Source organism: Strix uralensis, chromosome 32 (genome assembly GCF_047716275.1).
Source record: "Strix uralensis isolate ZFMK-TIS-50842 chromosome 32, bStrUra1, whole genome shotgun sequence".
NCBI lineage: Eukaryota > Metazoa > Chordata > Aves > Strigiformes > Strigidae > Strix > Strix uralensis.
In genome coordinates, this window is record NC_134003.1 from 3,480,187 (window position 1) to 3,499,542 (window position 19,356).

Consider the following 19,356-nt stretch of genomic DNA (forward strand, 5'->3'; position numbering starts at 1 on the left):
GGGCACGGTCCGGTGAGGCACGGGGGGCGCTCACGCGTGGGCCGGTGCACGAGCCCACCCCGTCCCGCGTGTCCCCCCCCAGCCCCGACCCCCCCGGACCGGCGCGGAGTCAGCAGCGACGGCCCCGCCCCCTTGCCCCGGCCCCGCCCCTCCACGTGGCCGCTGCCGCCATGCTGTGGTGCGAGGCGGGGGGGGGGCGTGCACCCCCGGGCTGGCGTCCCCCAACCACCCCCGGGGCATCCCCTCTCCCAAGGGCCCGGTGCCCCCCTCCAGCGCAGCCCTCCCCCCCCAACAACTGCCCGAGCTGGAAGAAGAGGAGCCGTTTATTGGGGTGGGGGGAGCCCCCCCAGCGCAGCGGCGGGGCTGGGGGGGCACTGCGGCCCCCAAGGCACTGGGGGGATGCAGGCGCAGCGGTGGGGGCAGCGTGGCAGGGCCCCCCCCCCACCCGCACCCAACAAAATAATAATTATAAAAAAGGGCTTTGGTCCTGCAGATGCTGGCGGGGGGGCGCCCGGGCCGGGGCACCCGGCTGGTCCGCGGAGGGGGGGTTAAGGCAGTTTGGGGGCCGGCCCCAGGGGGCCCCTTGCAGGCAGGGCCGGGGGGGCCGTGCCGGGGGGGGCGGCGCGGGCGCTCAGAGGATCTGGCGGGGCATGCCGTAGCCCGTCATGCCGGCCTGCGAGGCGCCCCGGTTGGTGCCCATCTGCAGCCCGATGACGCTCTGGCCCTCCTTCAGCTTGTCCTCGGAGAAGACGCGCCGGTTCTCCTGCGACTTCCTGCGGGCGGGGCAGATATCAGCATCCCCACGGGACCCCACGGCCCAGCAATGCCCCCCCCCAGCACCCACCACCTACTTGGGGAACCAGTTGGGGTCTCCCACGAAGAGCCCGTCGCCCTTGGCCACGGCCAGGCTGCCCAGGTTCATCAGGGTCCTCTGCACACACGCCATGTTCTTCCCTGCAAGGCCCCAGGCAGGCTCGGCTCCGGCCCCATCCCCGGCTCCGGCCCCACCCTGGCCCCGGCCCCATCCCGCCACGCACCTTCCCAGAGGTCGACAGTCTGGAAGATGTCAGTGGCGGCGATGCCGTAGCGCTCGGCCGCCTGCAGGAACTGCGAGATCTGCTCCATCTGCTTGAAGGCCATGGCGGACGCCTGGATCTTGGCCACCGGCCCCTGGCCCCGCGGGTGCAGGCTGTTGATGAGCCGGCACAGCACCTGCCCGGGGGGGAGCCAGGGGTCAGGCCCGGCACCATGGCCCACCGCCCCGGCCGGCCCTGGGGGTACTCACGGTGCCGTCCTTCAGCCACTGCTGGAAGCCGTCCCTGCCGGGTGCCGGCTGGGCAACGTCCCCGCCGCACTGCGCCAGGATCCACCGCACCAGGATCTGCTCCAGCTCGGGGTCGTACTGCCGGTCGATCTTCTGCTGCACCTCCCGGCTGAGGCCGTACGACGGTCCCCGGTTTGCCATGCTGACGGCAGGGGAGTCTGCAGAGATCGGACCCCCATCAGTGGCTCTGGAGGCACACGGCACAGGACGGACGTGGCCCCGTGCCCACGGTGTGGTGGAGCCCCTCAGGGACAGCGGGTGACAGCAGCGCAGGAGCCGCTTCTCAGCAGCGTGGCAGAGCCCCGTCCTGCCTGGACGTCCGGCGTGAAACCTTATCGCCTGTGCCAGGCGCTGCCCGGGCTCTTGCCCTGCCCTGCCTGCTTCCTGCCCAGACGGCCAGGAGTGGGCACTGGGCCCGTGCCCACCCGAGGGCCCTGGGCAGGGGTGGGCAGCACTGCAGCCCCTCCATGCTGGGGCCAGACCCCTGCCCCGAGCATCCCTCTCTCCGGGCTCAGCCCCACAGGCAGGCACAGCCTTGGCAGGCACGCGCTGCCAGTCGAAGCTTGTTTGCGAAGTTTCACCCGTGTGCTTGGGCCCGGTGCCAGATCCGGGACCACGGGGCCCCCACCCTGACAGGGAAGCTGGTCACGGCAGGCCCCGTAGCCAGGCACTGCCCTTGCCGAGGTGCCACGGGAGCGGTGGCACCTGTCCTGGAGGATGGGGGTTGTGCCCAGGGAGGCCGCACGCAGACCAGCCCCTGCAGCCCGGGTGCTCCGAGCCCTGGGGCGCTCCAGGCCCCTCTGTCCACCACGGCGGGGGCACGCAGGGCTGCCCGGGCCGCGCATCACCTCCCGCACCCCCGGGGTTTGGGGGCACGTGCTGCTCCTCGAGGGGTGCCAGCCCCGGTGCCCACGCCCCAGCTGGGGATACGTGGTGGCTGCCGGCCGAGGGCAGCCCAGCCCACGGCTGGGGGGACCAGGCTCAGCTCGGGACAGAACTCGACCCCATCACATGCCCGGTTTCAGGCTCCTGTCACAGGAGCAGCCAGGGGACAACCCACCCCGGCCCGCTGGGACAGGAGGAAAACCAAACCCAAGGCCCCGGGGAAGCCGGCGGCAGCGATGGGGCCCTCGTCACCGCAGCCACCGGTGGCCGCAGGCTGCCCCGGGCCAGCCGCGCGTCCCCCCCGAAGCCGTCGGCTGCCGTGGGGCTCCCCGGGGCGAGGGCTGGGGTGCGGGCAGCCCCCGCAGGGAGGGAGCCGAGTGCGGAGAGCGCCCGGCCGGGGGCCAAGCCGGTTGGGAAACAAAGAGGAGCTGAAATTGGTGCAGACAGGGCTGATTTCCCGACACAGCTGGGGCTTGCCCAGACGGGAGGGGAGGGCCGGACCCAGCCCAGCTGCGCCACCGCCGTGCTGGGGACCCCGCGGGAGGGGCTGCACCCAGCCCGGCCAGGGCACGGCCACCCTGGGGCGCCCACAGCGGCCCCGAGGGCAGCGGGGAGGGGACCGTGCCCAGGCCAGCGGCAGCACGGCCAGCCTGGGACCCTCCAGGCAACCCCGGGGGCTGCGGGGAGGGGATTCCAGCTAGGATGCAGCCACCCAAGTGTCCCCGGAGCCTGGGGACCCCACAGATCCCCAAGGGCCGGCAGGGAGGGGACTATACCCGGCCCAGCTAGGACCAAGCCACCCTGGAGACCCCGTAGACCACCCCCCAGTGAGGGGATCCCAGCCAGCACAGGACCACCCTGGGGACCCCTGAGACACCCCGGGGGCAGCAGGGACGGGACTGTATCCAGGGCACGGCCACCCTGGGGTCCCCACAGACCCCCGGGGACAGCGGGGAGGGGACCCCGGCTGCGACCCCGCCGCCCTAGGGACCCCACAGCCAGCCCAGGGTCGGCGGGAGGATGACCCTAGAAAGGACAGGGCCACCCTGGGGACGCCGCAGGCACCACGGGGGGTGGGGCACCGGGGAGGGGACCGGACCCAGCCTGGCCCACCCCGGGGCCAGCGAGGAGGGGACCGGGGCTCGGGCGAGGCGCAGCCCCGGCACCGCGGCCGCCGAGGGACCGCGGCCCCGGGACGGACGCGCCCCCGGGGCACCCGGAGCGGCGGGGCCGGAAGCCGCACCCGGGTCCCGCTTCCCGGGCGCGGCCGCGTGTCCCGGCGGCTCCGCGGGCGCGGAGCCCGGCCCAGTCCGGAGCCGTTACCCCCGCGGGGCGGGGCGGGGCGGGGGGGGCAGCCTGGGGGACCGGTCCCCCGGGGCAGCGCGGCCCCGGCCATTTTAGGGCAGAGCAGCCGGTGCCCTCCCGGTGCCCATCTCCAGCCCGGTCCCGGGGCCCGTCTCCACCTGCCGCCCGGTGCCCGCGGGCGCTGCCCGGTGCCCGCCGCCCGCGCCCCTCCCTACCTGCGGCGCCGATCCCGCGGTCCCGGTGCGGCAGTGGCGGATGCCGCCGCCCGCGCCCTTTTCACGGCTGATGTCAGCGCGGCCGGGGGCGGCCCGGTACCGCCCGCTCCCGGGGCGGGTCCGCCGGGCCGAGGCCGGGGCCGCCACCGCGCCCCGGGCAGCCCCGCCCCGCCCCGCCCGGCGGGGAGGGGGCTCCGGGCCGGGGGGGGGGCATGGGAAGTGTCGGTGGCAGTGGGGGACAGGGTGGCCGTGGTGGCAGGATGACAGAAGGGCTGGGGGGGGGGGGGGGGGGCGCAAGGCGGCCGTGGGGGACGTCGGGGGTTTAGTGGGTAAAGTGTGGTTGTGGTGGCAGGGGGACACAGGGGTTGTGGTGGGGACAGGATGGCTGTGGGAGCCGAGGACAGAGCGGTTGGGGTGGGGACAAGGTGGCCAAGGTGAGGACAGGGTGGCTGAGGTGGCAGCAACAGAGTGGCTGTGACAGGGACAGGCTGGCCTTAGTGTTTGAAGGACATGAGGGTTTTCGTGGGGACAGGGTGGCTGTAGCGACAGGGGGATGCGGGGGCTGTGGTGACCACAGGGGGGACAGATCGTGGCATGGGGGCAGCAGGGGACAAGGCTGTGATGGGGACAGGGCCCAGCCGTGGCACTAGGAGACAGAGTCACCCCCGTGGAAGGGGCTGCGGCAGGGCCAGAGCCCTGCTGGGGTGGTGGGGACCAGCAGGGCCTGACACGGTGGCAGGGGGACGGGCTGGGGGGCTGCAGGCCCCGCAGGGACAGGGTGTCCCCAGCACCCGCGGTGGCTCCGGCAGCACAGGGAGGGACGATGGCGCTTGCACAAGTCCCGTCTCCACGGGCAGCGCAACCAAAACAACAAACAAAACCTCGGCCCGAAGCCACCGCCTGCCTCCGGAAGGGGTGGCAGGGCCGCTGCCACGGCCTCCCCACAACCCCACCCGCCCCTCAGCACCCAACATCCGTCCGGGGCTCAGCACCCACCCTCCAGAGCCAGCCTGAGGTGCCACCGGGTGCTGCAGCTTGGTTGCAGGGACACTGTCATGGTGGGGGCCGGCCTTGGAGTGCAACTGTCCCCTCCCACGCCCCTCCTGCACCTATGGGTTGCGTGTTGTCCCCCATACCCCCAGGTTGCGGGTGTCCCCTGGGGCTTTCCAGGGGTGTTTCCCATGGCTTCGGTGACACAGGCGCAAGGGCGACCAGGGCAGGGGCTAGCACGTGATCTGGCCAACCAGTGTGACCCGTGGGCGAGGGGAGACAAGGTCAGGTAGTGACACGGAGGTGCAGAATTGGGGGGAGGGTTAGGGGTGACAGGATGACGGTGGCACAGGGGCAGGACCTGGGGAAAGAGCTTTATGGTGACCCAGGGGGGTGGGCCCAGGGTGACCCAGGGAGCAGGAGGGCATCCCCCTGCAGGGGGGCAGCTCCCACGGGGGTGACAGATCAGGAAAAGGGTGACACGAGGGCAGGACCCTGGATGGACTCGGCCGGGGAGGCTGGGGGTAAGGGAGGGTGGTTTGGGGACAGGACCTCTGGGATTTGGGGACAGGACCCCCGGGGTCAGGGCAGGGGCGACAAGGGGCCAGGACAGGACTGGGTGCGGGGGGATGATGTGGGGGTGACAGGACCCCGAGGGGACACGGGGGGACCCCGGGGGCACAGCGGGGGCAGGTCTGGGGCCCCCAAGGGGCAGAACGGGGCGACACGGGTGGACGTGACGGGGCAGCCGGGGGTGACCCGGGGCGGGGCGGGGGGGACCCGCTGTGACCCCCGGAACGCCCCGGGCTGGCGGTGACGTAACTCGCCCCAGGCCCCGCCCCGTGACGCGCTCCCGCGGGATGCCCATATAAGGGCACGCGGCGCGCGGGCCCCGCCCTGCGCGAGGGGGGCACCGGGGGGCCGGGAGGGGCCGCGGGCGGGGAAGGGCCGGGAGGGGCCGCAGAGCGGGGAAGGGCCGGGAAGGGGGTTCGGGGGGCCCTGGGGGGGCGCGGGGGGCCCTGTCCCCTCCCACAGACGAGCCGCCGCTGCTCGCTCGCCGCTTTATTCCCCGGCCGGGCTCCTACAGCAGCGTGGCCAGCTCGAAGCGCTCGGCGCAGCCCCCGCGGGGGCGCAGCCGCGGCCGGGCCCCCTCCCCGGGGCGCCGCGGGGGGGCCGGGTCCTGGCGCTGGGCTGTGCCGCGGTCCCGGGGGCTGCCCGCCGCCGCCAACGCCTCCGCCGACACCGAGCTCACCGGGGAGGAGCCGCCGCCGGGCTCTGCGAGGAGACAGGCAGCGTCGGGCCCCGCTGCGTCACCCGCCCGCGGGGCCGCCCCAGGCGTGCGGGTGCCAAGGAGCCCCGGCCCCCCCTTCCCCACGGCCCGGGGAAGGGCAGGGGGGGCGGGGGGGGGCCGCACTCACTCTGCCGCTCCAGGTCGCGCAGGGCGATGGTGGAGACGGGCCGCGCCGGGTCCCCGCTGCGGTAGAGCTGCAGCGCCTCCAGGATGTCCGACTCGAGGGCGAACTCCGCGTCCCACTCGTAGTTCTCGTCCACCGAGGTGTTCCTCCTGCGGGGACGGGCGTCAGGGCGGGCCCCGAGGGGTGGGGGGACACAGGGGGAGGCAGGGAGGGGACCCGCAGCGGGGCTCGTGTCCAGGGTCCTGCCCCTGCTCACCTCTTCCCGACGCCGCCGAGGGCCGGATCCGTCCTCGCTCTGCCCTCCTCCGCCACCGAGCCGCCTCCGCCGTGCCAGCTGCCTCCGTCCCCGAGGGTGGGGCCCAGGCAGTTGACCCCCAGGGACGGCGCCAGGGAGGGGGGCCGCAGGAAGGACGCGCTGCCCCGGCCGCTGCTCTGGCTGGTCAGACTGCCCCGGGGCAGCTTCTCCAGGGGGGATGGGTCCGGCGGCCTGCCCGGGGCCGCGCTGGGCTCTGCGGTGCTGGCCGAGGGCACGGCCTCAGTCCTGGCGCTGCCAGCAGCCGTGCCGTGGGCCAGCTGGGCGCGGAGCCGCAGGCCGGCCCCGGGGCTGGCGGAGCCGGGCCAGGCGGCGGTGCCGGGCAGCGAGGCCTTGCCGGGACCCGGTGGCAGCGGGGGGGGCTTGAGGAAAGCGGTGGCTGGGGGGGAGGTGACATTGGCACATGTATCAACGCAGTCTGGGCACAGCATCTGCCCCGCGCGCTGTGGGGAGCCCCCAGTCCCCGGCAGGGCTGGGGGGGGGCTGGCAGCGGGCTCTGGCTGGGGCTGGCCGCTGGCGTGGCCGGGCTCTGCCGGCTCCTCCGGGGGTGGCCAGTCGCCATCAACACACATCTCCTTGAAGAAGGGCAGGCTCAGGTACTGGAGGATCCCGCTCTGGGCTGGGGGGCTGGCCGGCTGCCGGCTGCCCCCAGAACTGGGGCTGGGGGGAGCCAGGGGGCCGAGGGGCGGCCGGCGGGAGCCCTCAAGGGGCAGTGAGTCCCACAGGGCGCTGCCGGGGCTGTCACGCGGCTCCTCCACGGTGCTGTAAGGCAAAGTTGCGGCGGAGGCCACGGGGCTGATGTTGACGATGCACAATGCCGCAGCCTCGTCCACGGGGCTGCTGCTGCTGCTGTAGCCAAAGTAGCGGCCCTGGCGGTAGCCAGCGGCACAGGCTCCCCGGTAGGCCTGCCCCGTCGGCCGGGGGCGCAGCGAGACTCCCTTGCGCCAGATGGGCTCCTCCTCCTCCTCCTCCTCCTCCGTGGGCAGCTGGAGGTAGGGCTCAGGCTGCGGCCCCAAGGGGTCCTGCTGCAGGTATGGCTCTGGCTTGGTGTAGGGCAGCACCCCACAGCCGCTCTCCTGTGGCCGCGTGTTGGTCTCTACCACGAAGCGCCCGTCAGGGCCACGGCAGATCCGCTCCAGGGGCACGTGCTCCCCGACGTGGCTCTCGTACACGGCGTACCGGGAGCTGGCCCCGGTGATGCTGAGACCCAGGCTGGTACCGGCCTTCTCGCCCCACAGCAGCGTCCGGCGCAGGCTCCGGTAGGGAGACGGCTGCAGCTTCAGCTTCACCGTGCTGTCTGGGCTACCAGAGCCACGAGAATTGCTGTAAGGAAGAAGGGAACTGCTGCAGCACCCCTGTCCTGACTCCAGGCTTGTCCAGCTGCCCCCTGCGTGGGGCGACCTTGTGCCAGGCATCTGGCAGCAGGTACCGTGACCCTGCACCGCTGCTGCTGCACTTTCTGATCCTTTCTTCAGCCAAAACTCCCCCGGGGAGCCCTACGCCACGGCACCCCCTGACCCCAGCACCCCGTCCTAACGTCACCCCTGCGGCCAGCCCTTGGCCAGTGGCGAGGGGGCAGCTGCCCCCCAGCCTGTCCCTCTGCCCCCAACCAGAGGCAAATGAATGATGGGGAGCGCAGCAAGACAGGGAGGGAGCGGGAGGAGGAAGGAGCGTGGCATGGCATGACTTACTGTGGAAGTGAAAGCTTCTTGCTGGGGGAGAAGACGAGTGGTGGATCTGGAAGGTCATGAGAACACAAGGGGATCACACAGCGAGCAACTCAAAGTGATGATGAGGAGGAGACGGCAGCACCCGCTCAGCCCTACCACAACCCCAGGCTGGCCTGTCCCTTCCCTGGGCACCGGGTCCTGCCACCGTGCACGCGGCGCTCCGAGCTTTCCCGCAGCACCGGGATCCAGGTGCTGGCACCCGGCCAGCCGGCTCCTACCTTGCCTTCGCTTCTGGATGCGGGCAGCACGCCGGCGGTTCATGATGCAGGCGGCCACGGTGCTGAAGATGACAGCCACGCTGAGGAAGCAGATCCCCCCGATGACCCCGGCCAGCACTGGCTGCGGCAGGAGCTCTGGCAGCTGGGTGCGAGACGGATACACCTCCATGCCTGGGTTAGACAGGAGACACCATCAGAGGCTCAGTTCCCTGCGGAGCTCGCCAGCACAGCGGGCACAGCCTCCCTCAGGTCGCCAGGATCACGCTGCTGAACAGCGAAGCCTCGGCGCTCTCAGCCCTCAGGGCTGGTCTGTCTTCGGGCAGACCTGTGCCCTCCACCAGGAGCAGGGATGCTCTGCACAGAGCTCTCCCGCTGCCTGGTCCGTGAGAACGATGTCACGCCAGATCCGCATGTGGAGATGGATGTTCCCACGGCATTAGCTTTGGGGGTCCTGCTCTAGGCTCTGCGTGCCCTGGTCTAGCAGCAGGGACACTTGGGGTGGGACAGGGTGAAGGTGTTTCTGTTTGGGAAGATCCTAGACCACACTGGGCGCTTTACACCTCTGGTTTCTATCCTCAGGGCAGGAAGAGCAAGTGGGTGGTAGCCCAGGCCTCACCTGCTGTGGAGACATTCACCGTGTTGCTGGGATCGCTGATGTAGCTGCCAGCAAAGGCCACCAGTCGGAACTCGTAGAAGGCGTCCTGGTGGAGCAGAGGGCCATTAGCCTTGTTGGAACGGTGGCTAGCCAAGCTTCAGCCCACACAGAGGCAGAGCCAAGCAGCTCTGCGGCATCGCCAGATGCCCCATCTCCGGGTAGCAGCAGTGCAGGAGATCTGACCCCCTCACTTGCTGCGTCCCCTCAGAGCTGCCCCGCAGCCAGGGAGCACCTGGTGAGATTCCCACCTTGATCAGTCCCGGCACCAGGATCTGGGTCTCTGTGCTGGGGATGGAGCGGTCCAGCACCTCCCAGCCACCCTTGTCCTGCCGCAGCTCCAGCGCGTAGCCACTCAGCGCCACCGAGAACTGAGCTGGGGGCTCCCATTGCAGCAGGACCCCACGCACAGTCTCGTTGGCCGTCAGAGCCTGCGGCGGGGACAGGAAGATGCGCATGGTCATGGCCGGCGGCTCTGGAGGCACTGTGGTCACTGGGAAGCCTGAGGAGAAAGGAGATGCTGGTGTGGGAGCTGATCCCAGGGGACAGCAGGGCAGAAACAGGAACCTCTCAGGTGCTTGAGGGCCTGGGAGGGGGGACGGGGGCTGCTCTGGGGAGCGCACAGGCCCCCTCTTACCCCTGGGCACAGAGGTGACAATCTGGCTGAAGGGGCCACTGCCTAGCTTGTTCTGGGCCAGAACGCTGAACTGGTAGCTCATGTCTGGCTGCAGATTCTCCACCATGAGGTGCTGAGCCCCCACCGGCACCGAGAGCGACACCCAGTCATGGTGGGCTCGGAGCGGATGCTTCACCCTGAGGAGATGTGGGACCCGTGAGTCCAGAGCTGACAGCTCCGGTGGGACGGAGGCAGTGGGGGACGCCAGGCTCTGCCTGCGGGAACTCACAGTGGCGTGTACCAGACGCTGAACCTCTGGAAATAGCCTCCATCGAACCCTGGCTCCCAGGAGATGTTGGCTGCCAGCAGCAGTGGGAGCACGGAGACGTTGGTGACAGCATGAGGGCTGGTACCTGGCGGGGGATGCAGAGAGAAGACGTATCAGACCGGGCAGCTTGGGCAACAGCTGTGCAGGGGCACTTCCACCCCTCCCAGCACGGGGGGGCCGCACTGTCCACCCCAGGGCAGACACGGGCGATGCCGGCCCCACCAGGGACTGACGACTCACCCAGGACATGGACGGAGGTGGCGGTGCTGACGCTGGCTACCTGGTTGGTGGCCACGCACTCCCAGACCCCGTGCTGCTCCTTGACAAGCGGGCGGAAGACGAGGCTGCTGTTGCCATCCACCTGGGCACCGCTCTTCCCTGTGCTGCCCACCTGCGTGGCAAGGCATGGGCAGGCTGACGGCAGGTGACCACCCAGCCCACTGCACCGCAGGGCCGGGCAGCCGCTCTGCGGCGACGCTGCAGCACCAGGGCCTCGGGGAGAACAGGACCTGACGTGATCCACCACCCTGGGGCTGGGTTAGGAATAGGCGCAGGATCTTGCCCTGGTTTCTTAGAGGGCAACACAAGCAAAGTGCCCTGGGCCTCTTCTCCCGCAGGAGCCAGGAGAGAGATGACCCTGCCGCGTCTGTGGGGACGGCCCCAGGAGCGATGCCCCAGAGGTCAAGGGGAGTGTCTGCCTCCCGGCAGGGCTCCGCTGGTTCCCCAGAGCAGCAGCTCCTACCTTCAGCCAGGCGACGGTGGGCGGGGGATCCCCGTGGGCCGCGCAGGGGATCACCAGCTCCCGGCCCACCTCCTGGAAGTATTCCTCCTTGGGGCGAACTGTGAAGGCAGGGGGGTCCTGGAAGACAGGCAGGGCTTGGCGGCAGGTGGGACAGGGCGCAGACTCGTGGCAGGGGAGGCAATGGGCATGGCAGGGTGGGAACAGCCTGGGCGCGGGCAGTGTGCCCCCCACCCAGCCTCACCTTCAGCAGGACACGCGTGGGCTGGGAGGTGCCGGCGGTGCCGTAGCTGTTGTACGGGGTACATGTGTACACTCCCAGCGCATCGTCGTTCCCCGTCGCAATGACGATGGAGCCGTCCGGTCTCGTGGACCAGCCAGGGAGCTGGGAGAGGGGGGCGTGGGGTCAGGACGAGGGGCTCGAGGGCGTGGGGAGGCAGGGGAGGGCGCGAGTGGTGGCACCTTGTCCAGCTCCAGAGGGCGCCCATCCCTTGTCCAGCTGACAGAGAGCAGGGGGGGGTTGGCCCTGGCGGGGCAGCGGATCACCCCCTGCATCCCCTTGGGCAGGGGGGTCTCTGGGAGCATGGTGGTCACCTGTGCCGGATCTGCAAGGACAAGCAGGGTGCCAGGGCCTGAGCAAGGGTGGCGGGGGGCCAGGTCCCCGTGGCTGCTGAAGGGGCCCCCCCTTCCCACCATGGCCCGCAGGGACCCCCACGGCCTGGCCCAGCAGGGCCTTTCTGCAGGCGGAGTTGGTGACAGCATGGTCTGGGCTTGCGAGGGGCTGTGGGGCTCTTACACAGCACTGTGACAAAGGCCGAGGCGGAGGGCGGCTTCCACAGCCCGTTGCTGGGGATGCAGGTGTATTTGCCAGCGTCGTCCGGGGTCGTTCGCTGGAGCAGCAGACTCCCGTCCACCAGGACGCGGACCCGAGCCTGGAGGTGGCTGCAAGGGAAGGGGAGGGCAGTGGCGAGCGGCGCGTCTGGGACCGTCCCCAGAGCCCCGCGGTGAGCAAACCCCCCTGCCGCGCATCCAGCCTGCCCATCGCGCTCGAATCCAGGCTTCACAGGGCACAGCAGCCCCTGCCTGCCCCAGCACTGCCGGCAGGAGCCCACGGCTGCCTCACTGCCATCCCCATCCCCGCTGTACCTGAGGTGGAAGACGTTGCTGTTGCCCTGGAACCAGGTGTAGGTGAGGTTTCCCGGGTATGCCTCAGCCTGGCATGCCAGAAAGACATCCTGGGAGACGTTGACGGTGATGTTCTGGGGTGGCACCACAATGACGGGTGGCCCTGCAGCGTGGAGCAGAAGTGATGGTGAGGGCTGGGGACAAGGGATGGCCCCAGTTGCTCCCAAAGCCCATCATACCCGCGCCTGCCCCACAACCAGCCCCCGTGACGTGTCTCCCTCCGTGCTCTGCGGCAGCACCCAGCGGGGTGGCCCACGTGGCCAGCGCTGGGAGAGCAACGGCTCCTACCCTGCACGAGCACGCGGGTGGTGTGGGTGATGGTGCCCTCCTTGCTGGACGCGTGGCAGGTGTAGGTGCCGGCACTGGTGCGCTCCACGACGGCGATGCTCAGTGTCCCGTTCCTCACCTGCAAGGGCAGCGGGTGCGTGGCATGGCCAAGGGATGGGAACTCAGGACTGTGGCGCTGCGGGCAGGGCCAGGGGCAGGAGGGGGGTGCCACCACGGTGGGGACAGGTGCCCGCACTCCAGCCAAGCAGAGTTGCATTGCTCTGCACGTCTGGCTGCCCCACGAGACCCTGGTGAGGGTTAACTGCTGACTTCCACCCTCACCTGCACCGTGTCCCCGCTCTGGACAGCCAGGTCGCTCCTCTTCCAGATGACAACGGGCTGGGGGTTGCCGGCAGCTGTGCAGGTAAGGCTCAGCGCGTCCTGGTCCCGCACCTCCACGAACGCAGGGGGGGTCTCCAGGAAGGTGGGGGGTGCTGTAAAGACAAGCCCAGACGCTCAGCCCCAGCTCCAGATCAACTGGCCTTGGAAGAGCAGCAGATTCAGTCCCAGGCCAGTGGCGGGCAGAGCAGTGCCCGGGGGTGGGATCACTGGTACCGTTGACAGTGAGGTGGATCCAGGTGCCGTTCTGGAAGTCGGCGTCAGTGCTGTGCTGGTCAAGGAAGAGCACACGGCACTCGTACCAGCCTTGGTCCTCAGCACGCAGGAGGTCGATGCGCAGCGAGGCGCCTTCCTCGATCCGCACGCGACCTGCACACGCAGGAGCGGCCGTCACAGCCGCGTCCCCTGGCCACCTGCCCCCCCCCGGGGCCTGCCAGCAGCAGGGTCTGCCCGTGCAGCCAGGCCACGCTCAGGCTTCTCCTGCCTCGGCTGGCACGATGGGGGGCTAGGAAAGGCCGTGGGACAAAAGCCAGGGCGGCCGTGCCGCGGTGGAGGTTGGTCACACTGACATTTAGCACTACACCCCCTCCTGCTCTCGGGGAGACAGGAGAGGACGTGGTGACGGGCTCTGCTGCCCACCCTCGCCAAGGGTGGCCTTGGCAGGGACCCCAGGAGGGTCTGTCCACCTCGAGCATCGCTCCCTGCAGCTGGTCCCACTGCCTCTCCTCAAGCTGCCAGCCTGTCTGCAAAATCCCTCCCCGCACCCTTCCCCCTTGCCTTTTGGGGACCCTTCCCCTGCAGCCTCGGCCACCCTTTCCCCCAGGAGCCCCCCCCAGCAGTCTCACCCTTAGGATCCCTCCTAAGCTCCAGGCACCCCTGTGCTGTCCCCTCTCCCCACGGCACAGGGGGGGTCTGGCTGAACCCCCATCCGCCTTGCAGGGACACAGACCCCTCGAGGGGCACACGGCAGCAGGGGCGCTCCCGGGCCGTGGGACCCTCACCCCGAGCAGGCAGCAGCCCCGTGCCCCACAGCCTCTTTGATGAGGAGGAGGATAAGGGCGCAAAGCAACAGCGACAGCGAGCGCAGCCCTTTAATCCCCTGGGCTATTATCAGAGCCATAATCGGCTCAGGCGTGCAGCAGGCAGTTGGCTCAGCCCTGCGTGGGGCGCACAGCCAGCATCACCCACCGCCCTGGCACCCCCCGGCTCTGTGCCCCTGTCCCCGCTGCCGGCCTCCACGGCCCAGAGAGCTGCTCCAGGCTGGGATGTGGGTCTAGCCCCAGGTGTGGCATTGCCTGGGGTGGCCTTGCTGCCAGTACACCAGGGCAAGGCTACAGCCACTGTGCTGCTGGCAGTGCCACACACAGTTCCTGGCACCAGGGCGGTCTGTGACACTCCTGGTAACTCCCCAGAGCTCCCTGGGACCAGCAGCTTCTGGACGTGTTTCCAACAAAGCAGGTTTTGCCAAACCCTGCTGTCAGCTCTGTGCAGAAGCTTGGTGCCACAGGCAGTCCCTGCACACTGCCCGAGCCACCGGAGCCCAGGCCAGGCACTGCGTGGGTGCCACCGGCAGCGGGAGGCTGCACCCCGCCAGACCAGCCTGGTGAGGAGGAGGAGGAGCGGCAGGGCCCGGGCAGGCTGGTTGGGGCACAGAGGCTGGGCGGCCGAGGGACAGGATCACATGTGGAGTGCTGGGGCCACACAGCCCTGCGCACACCCAGTGCACAAACATGTGTGAACCTTTCCCCAACAGCACCCAGAGCTTCCTCCAGCCGCTGCAGCCACCCGCCGCATCCCCCACCCCTCCTGCTGCTCCCCAGGCCAGCTCCAACCCAGACCCACGGCATCTCCCGTGGCAGGAGGTGCGGGGACACAGACGGACGTATCTGGGTGCCTCCGGTGGCGCCCCTCACTCGGAGCACACAGCAACACCCCAGGCAAACCTGGAACATGAGGGGGGTGGCGGGGTGGGAGCAACAGCCAAGCAGCCATGGGAGAGGGGTCCCTCCGCCCCTCGCCCCAGAGCCAGCTCCCATGCTGAGCCCTGGGAAGCAGGGCAGCTCCAGAGAGCTCCGGAAACCCCATCCCTGCCTGCAGCTGCCAGCTCACAGCCCCCAGGAGCCGGTGGGAGCAGCAGGCTCCTGAACAAAGGTCCCTTTGGAAGGGATCAGAGTGCCCTGGGGACGCCCCCCAGCCTCCCCCTAATCCCCCGTGCCGGCCCCAGCCCCCTCCTCCTCTTCCACCACCCCGCCGATAACAAAACCGCCGCTGCCCTCCGGACCAGCATCCCCCAGTGCCTGGCAACCGTCATTCAGAGGGACACAAAGGGGGCTGTAGCCCCAGCCACCGTGCTTGCTGTCAGGAATGGGGTGCTTGCGCAGGCGGCCTGACCAGCATCACTGGCCCTGCTCCAGGCCAGCAGACAGCAGGGCACAGTGGCCTGTGACACCGTTGGGGACAGTAGCACATGGGGGAGAGCTGCCCCCATCCCCCCAAGCGACTCAAGGGCTCCCAGAGGTAGCTGTGGCCCACCCTGTCCCCAGGATGCCCCCAACTGCCCCACGAGGGATGTGGGTGACAGCAGCAGCTCCCCAGCCCCTCTGGGTGAGGCCTGATCTGCTCTGCCTGGGAAGGGTTGGAGGAGGGGCTGTCCTCGCCCTTCCCCTGTACCCAGAGCCCCTGCCCTTCCCTCCATCCCTTCCCAGCCCCCCAGAGGACTGTAAACCAGCCATCCCGCTGCCATGGTGACAGCCACCAGCCCCCCTACCTCGCTCTCATTACAGCTGCCAGCCCCCTTCCCCCAGCACTGATCCCCTGCCCCCCCAGCCCCCCAGGGCCGTGCTGGCAGCAGGGACAGGGAGAGGACTGAGGGCAGCGCAGGCAGGAGCAGGCAGGATGCTGCCAGGCCCCTTCTGGGTAACCCGAGCTCCTGCAGCCGAGGGGCCCCACGATGCTGGGCTCAGGTAACAGGAGCCCAGCCCAGGCCTCCCAGGAAAGCAGGTGCCTTGTTGTCACCGGAGGGTTTGCGGTCACCGCCGGTCCCACAGTGCCAGCTCGGGGCTGGCTGCAGAGCGAGGGTGTCCCTGGGCACAGGCTGACAGCGGGGAGAGACCCAGGTGTGCCCCCAAATCAGTCTCCTCCTGCACAGCCCCGGAAGAAGCAGCCAGGCAGGAGGGGGGGTGGCTCAAACCTCAGCCTGCCGTGCGCTTTTTAGGCAAGGGCTGATTTTGGCAGCAGCGACAGGCTCCTGACCTAGGCACAGTCTGGTGCTCCGGCCCTCCCCGTGTGATCCCATGGGAGGACTGGAGGGAGGATTTTGGTGCGTCGCTGCCACAGGCTGTTGGGGCCACGCTCGGCCCAAAACGCCAGTCAGCTGCCAGCCCTTTCCCTCCTCCCCAGCTTCCCCATCCTCGAGGGACGCTCCTGTTGTCTTCATCTCCCTGCTCGCAGGGATCCCTCAAGGTCTGACATCGCTTCACTTTAAATATCCCGTAAAGAGGAGAATATCCCCCTCCCACGCCGCAGCCCTTCCCCAGCGCAGCTTTGCTCCAAATCCCAGTCAGCCCAGCGCTACCAATTAGCAGCTTCACCAAAATCCCCTTCCTAGGCTCAACCTTCAAGTGACCCGCAGGGGCCGAGGCAGCGGCCTGGCAGCGCCGGGGCACCCGCGGCCTCAGCAGAGCAGCCGGGAGAGCCCGGGCAGCGCGGCCAGGCAGCGCCAGGGACCCAGAGCCCGGGCACAGGCAGGCAGGTGCGGGGCCGCCCCACTCCCAAGCGGGTGGTGCTAGGGGAGCCCCAGCAGCTGGAGGCCACCGATGGGACCCACCTTCCCCGGGCAGCTTCTCCCACTCTCCGCCCCTGCGGGGAACCCTCCCGCTGCCAAGCTGGGCCAGGAGCCACCTCTCCCCTGCGTGCTGGGCACCCACATGCCCTGCGCCTCCCGCTCCAGCCGTCCCTGCGGCTGCTGCACGAGGAGGGGACTCCCCCCGGGGACCCACAAGGCCCCTCCCGCTGCCCGGGACCAGAGGGAGAGCCCCGCGCCCGGGAGCGTGATTAACGCGGGCCCAGCCAGGGCCAGCGGGGACGCCAGAGCCAGCCCGGCCGGGCCTCCAGCACTGCCCCAGGCCGGTCCTGGCCCAGAGACCGGGGCCAGGAGGGCCCCCCAGGACCCCATCGCCCCCCACCGCCGCAGGACCTACCGACGTACTCCGGGTCCACCCGCGGCGAGTAGAGCCCGAACTTGATGAAGATGGGGAGGATGAAGCCGAATCGGACCCACTCGATCACGTAGAGAGGGGGTCGGGCCTCGTGGGCGCCCAGGAGGCCGCAGCCCAGCACCGTGCTCCCCCCGACTCGCCCCACCACGGCCTGGGACTCGCTCTGGCCGCTGCCTGCCGGGACCAAGGCGGGAGGGGTGACCCCACAGCGGGCGAGACCCTGACCGAGCCGCCCCCCCGGCACCACGTGCGCTGCCCCCGCCGCCGCCCGCGCCCCGGCACCGGCCAGACCGGCCCCGCCGGCAGCGCGGCCGCTCCCGCCCCGGCCCCGGGCTCCCGGCCCCTCCGCCGCGGGGCGGGACGGCGTCCCCTTACCCTCAGCGCCGGCGCCGGCGAGCAGGCTGAGGAGGGCGGCGCGCAGCCACCACCGCATAGCCCAGGTGCCCCCTCAGGCGGCTCCCGCGGCGGCCCCGCCGGAGCGGGGCTGAGGACCGAGCGGCGGCGGCCGCCGAGGGCCAGCGGCCGGTCACCGGGGGCCAGCGCCTCAGGGACCGCGGACCGGCGGGCTCCGCCGGGCTGCCCACGGCGCACCGGCCCCGGGCGGGGGGCGCTGGCGACTCCGCGTCCCGCCGCTCCTCATGCCCGTCCCGCGGGGGCTGAGCTGGGCTGGGCTGAGCTCGGCTCCGCTCCGGCCGCCGCCGCCGCCGGGCGGCCGCAAACAAACCCGAGGGGCCGCCCCGGGCCGCGCCTCCGGCCACGCCCCCGGCGCCCCGCGCCGCCCGTTGCCACGGCGACAGCCAATCGGCGCCACGGCGCTCCCGAGGTGGCCAATGGTGAAGCAGGGCGGGGGGAGCCGCGAGGGCTGCTGGGAATTGTAGTTCTGGCGGGAGCGGAGGGAGACGCGGGCGGACGGCGCGGGAGTGTGACGCGCCCCTGGGGCTCGGGAAGCGCCGTGCGCGTGACGCGGAACCGTGTGTGCGACACCTGCGCGCTGCCGGTCCGGGAGCGTCGGCAACGCCCGGCACCCCCCGGGCTGCTGCGGGCCGAGCCCGGCCGGGCCCAGCCCTGCCCAGCACCCCGCATCGTGCCGAGCCGAGCCGCGCACAGCCCCGTGGCAGGGAGGCGGCGCAGGCGTGGGCAGGGGCACCCCCGTGACCGCCATCGCGCCAGGGCCCCTGACCTGCCCCGCTGCCTCCTCGCTAATCCCATCCTAAACGTGTCCCTGGCCCGGGGACGGCCACCGCGGCAGTGTCCCCGCCAGGCTGAGCCGGAGCTGACTGCCCACCAGGCTGGGGGCTCTGGAAGGCCTCTGGGGACAGGGGCTGACCGGGGAGGGGACATCCCCCGCGTCCTGTCGCCACGACGGAGCCCGGCACCGAGGGTCGAGCACGGCTGTGCCAGACTGCGCTGCCGGGCCAGGCCCTGCTCTGCGGCGCCACCGAGTCTCGGCCGGGCACGGGGACGGGGATGCCGGGGCAGAGCCCCCTGTCTCGGCCCCCCTTCCCTGGGGCAGAGGGTCCGCGGTCCCCCCCGTCAGCCCGGCCTGGCCTGGCCCCCTGAGCCTGAGAGACTATTAAGGACAGAGCTAAAGTAAGAGGAGTTAAAGTAATTCCGCAGTTAAGCTGCTTTCCTGCATCTCACGGGCCCATGTGAGTCCTGCAGCTCCCACGGGCTTAGGCGCTGTGGCTGGACAGCACTGCCCGGGAGTCCCCATCGTCCCCACCCCCCTCCCCCCCGCCCCCGCAGCCACTCGTGCCCCAGGCAAAGGGTGTGGGCAGAGCCCAGCACCCCCGGACGGCCCCACGCCCCGATGTGGCGTCATGGCCCATCAGGGCCACAGCATCACTCATGGCACACAGGCGCTTCCCGAATCCCCACTGGGAAGGGCCATGGGGCACTGGGCAGAACCATGGACTGTCATCTCCCCCCTGCCTTCTGGGGTGTCCCGCACTCTGCAGCGAAGACCCCCTGGTCACCTCCTCTGTCCCCATGGTCCCAGCCCAGGCCCTGCAGGAGAAGCCGGGTCCAGGAGAGGAGACACTGGGGTGCTGCAGCCACCCTGAGACAGTCAGTTGCCACCAGCCATGGCTCTGAGCTGGCAAAACAGCTGTGCCCAGTGCCACCACCCTGGTGCTTTGTTCATGAGGAAAGATGATGACATTTTGGTATTTTGGAGCAACATCTGGGGGCCACGGAGCTGCCTGTCAGAGGTGACGGCCCCGCCAGCCCGGGGCATGGACATGATGCTCATGCCCAGTGAGCACCAGGCGCTCCTGGCCGTGTGCCACACTCCCAGGAATGGGGATGGTGACACTTCTTGCACTTAGGATTTAAATGCCACCAAGGTTAGGAGCAGCTGAGAGGAGATTTTCAGGATTGCACTTTTGGACAGAGATGCCTAAATTCCACCTAAGCTAAACTTTACGCGTCAACGTCCCAGGCCGGCCCCCATGCGCTGACACGGCTGCCACCCTCCACATGGCATCACTGCTTTGGGGACAACCAGCTCTGGGGCCCGCCCACCGGTGTCTGAAGCGCAGCCGCTGGCAATCCCCAAG

The 19,356-nt window shown here is 70.5% G+C and overlaps 2 protein-coding genes across 3 annotated transcripts; both read right to left on the reverse strand.

The window, feature by feature from the left end:
- Positions 1–305: 305 nt before the first annotated feature.
- Positions 306–3,848, reverse strand: TAGLN2 (transgelin 2). Its single transcript, XM_074852928.1, has 5 exons — positions 3,730–3,848; positions 1,286–1,482; positions 1,038–1,212; positions 852–954; positions 306–773 (listed from the first exon to the last, which is right to left on the reverse strand). The coding sequence occupies exons 2-5, from the start codon at positions 1,463–1,465 to the stop codon at positions 632–634; spliced, it is 600 nt and encodes a 199-aa protein (XP_074709029.1). The 5' UTR covers positions 1,466–1,482; positions 3,730–3,848; the 3' UTR covers positions 306–631.
- A 1,918-nt stretch (positions 3,849–5,766) lies between these two features.
- On the reverse strand, positions 5,767–17,480 carry IGSF9 (immunoglobulin superfamily member 9). 2 transcript variants are annotated; one of them, XM_074852926.1, is made up of 20 exons: positions 17,174–17,480; positions 16,781–16,972; positions 12,798–12,950; positions 12,525–12,676; positions 12,204–12,321; positions 11,877–12,018; positions 11,527–11,672; positions 11,193–11,335; positions 10,975–11,115; positions 10,734–10,850; positions 10,232–10,382; positions 9,953–10,076; positions 9,685–9,860; positions 9,299–9,549; positions 9,012–9,096; positions 8,396–8,566; positions 8,139–8,184; positions 6,391–7,770; positions 6,138–6,283; positions 5,767–5,994 (listed from the first exon to the last, which is right to left on the reverse strand). In XM_074852926.1, exons 1-20 carry the CDS (start codon positions 17,229–17,231, stop codon positions 5,801–5,803), a joined length of 4,086 nt encoding a protein of 1,361 aa, XP_074709027.1. In that variant the 5' UTR covers positions 17,232–17,480; the 3' UTR covers positions 5,767–5,800. The 2 variants fall into 2 exon arrangements, with proteins under 2 accessions (XP_074709027.1, XP_074709028.1); XM_074852927.1 differs by lacking the exons at positions 8,139–8,184; positions 9,685–9,860.
- Between the last annotated feature and the right edge of the window lie 1,876 nt (positions 17,481–19,356).

Excerpts from the sequence above, each read along its gene's own strand:
- TAGLN2 (XM_074852928.1), bottom strand. The coding sequence starts at position 1,465 with ATGGCAAACCGGGGACCGTCGTACGGCCTCAGCCGGGAGGTGCAGCAG. Across the intron at positions 1,213-1,285 it reads AGTGGCTGAAGGACGGCACC|GTGCTGTGCCGGCTCATCAA; the intron begins GTGAGTACCCCC and ends CCCCCCGGGCAG. Across the intron at positions 955-1,037 it reads GACTGTCGACCTCTGGGAAG|GGAAGAACATGGCGTGTGTG; the intron begins GTGCGTGGCGGG and ends GGGGCCTTGCAG.
- IGSF9 (XM_074852926.1), bottom strand. The coding sequence starts at position 17,231 with ATGCGGTGGTGGCTGCGCGCCGCCCTCCTCAGCCTGCTCGCCGGCGCC. Across the intron at positions 11,673-11,876 it reads AGCAACGTCTTCCACCTCAG|CCACCTCCAGGCTCGGGTCC; the intron begins GTACAGCGGGGA and ends CTTCCCTTGCAG. Across the intron at positions 9,861-9,952 it reads AGCGTCTGGTACACGCCACT|GGTGAAGCATCCGCTCCGAG; the intron begins GTGAGTTCCCGC and ends ACATCTCCTCAG.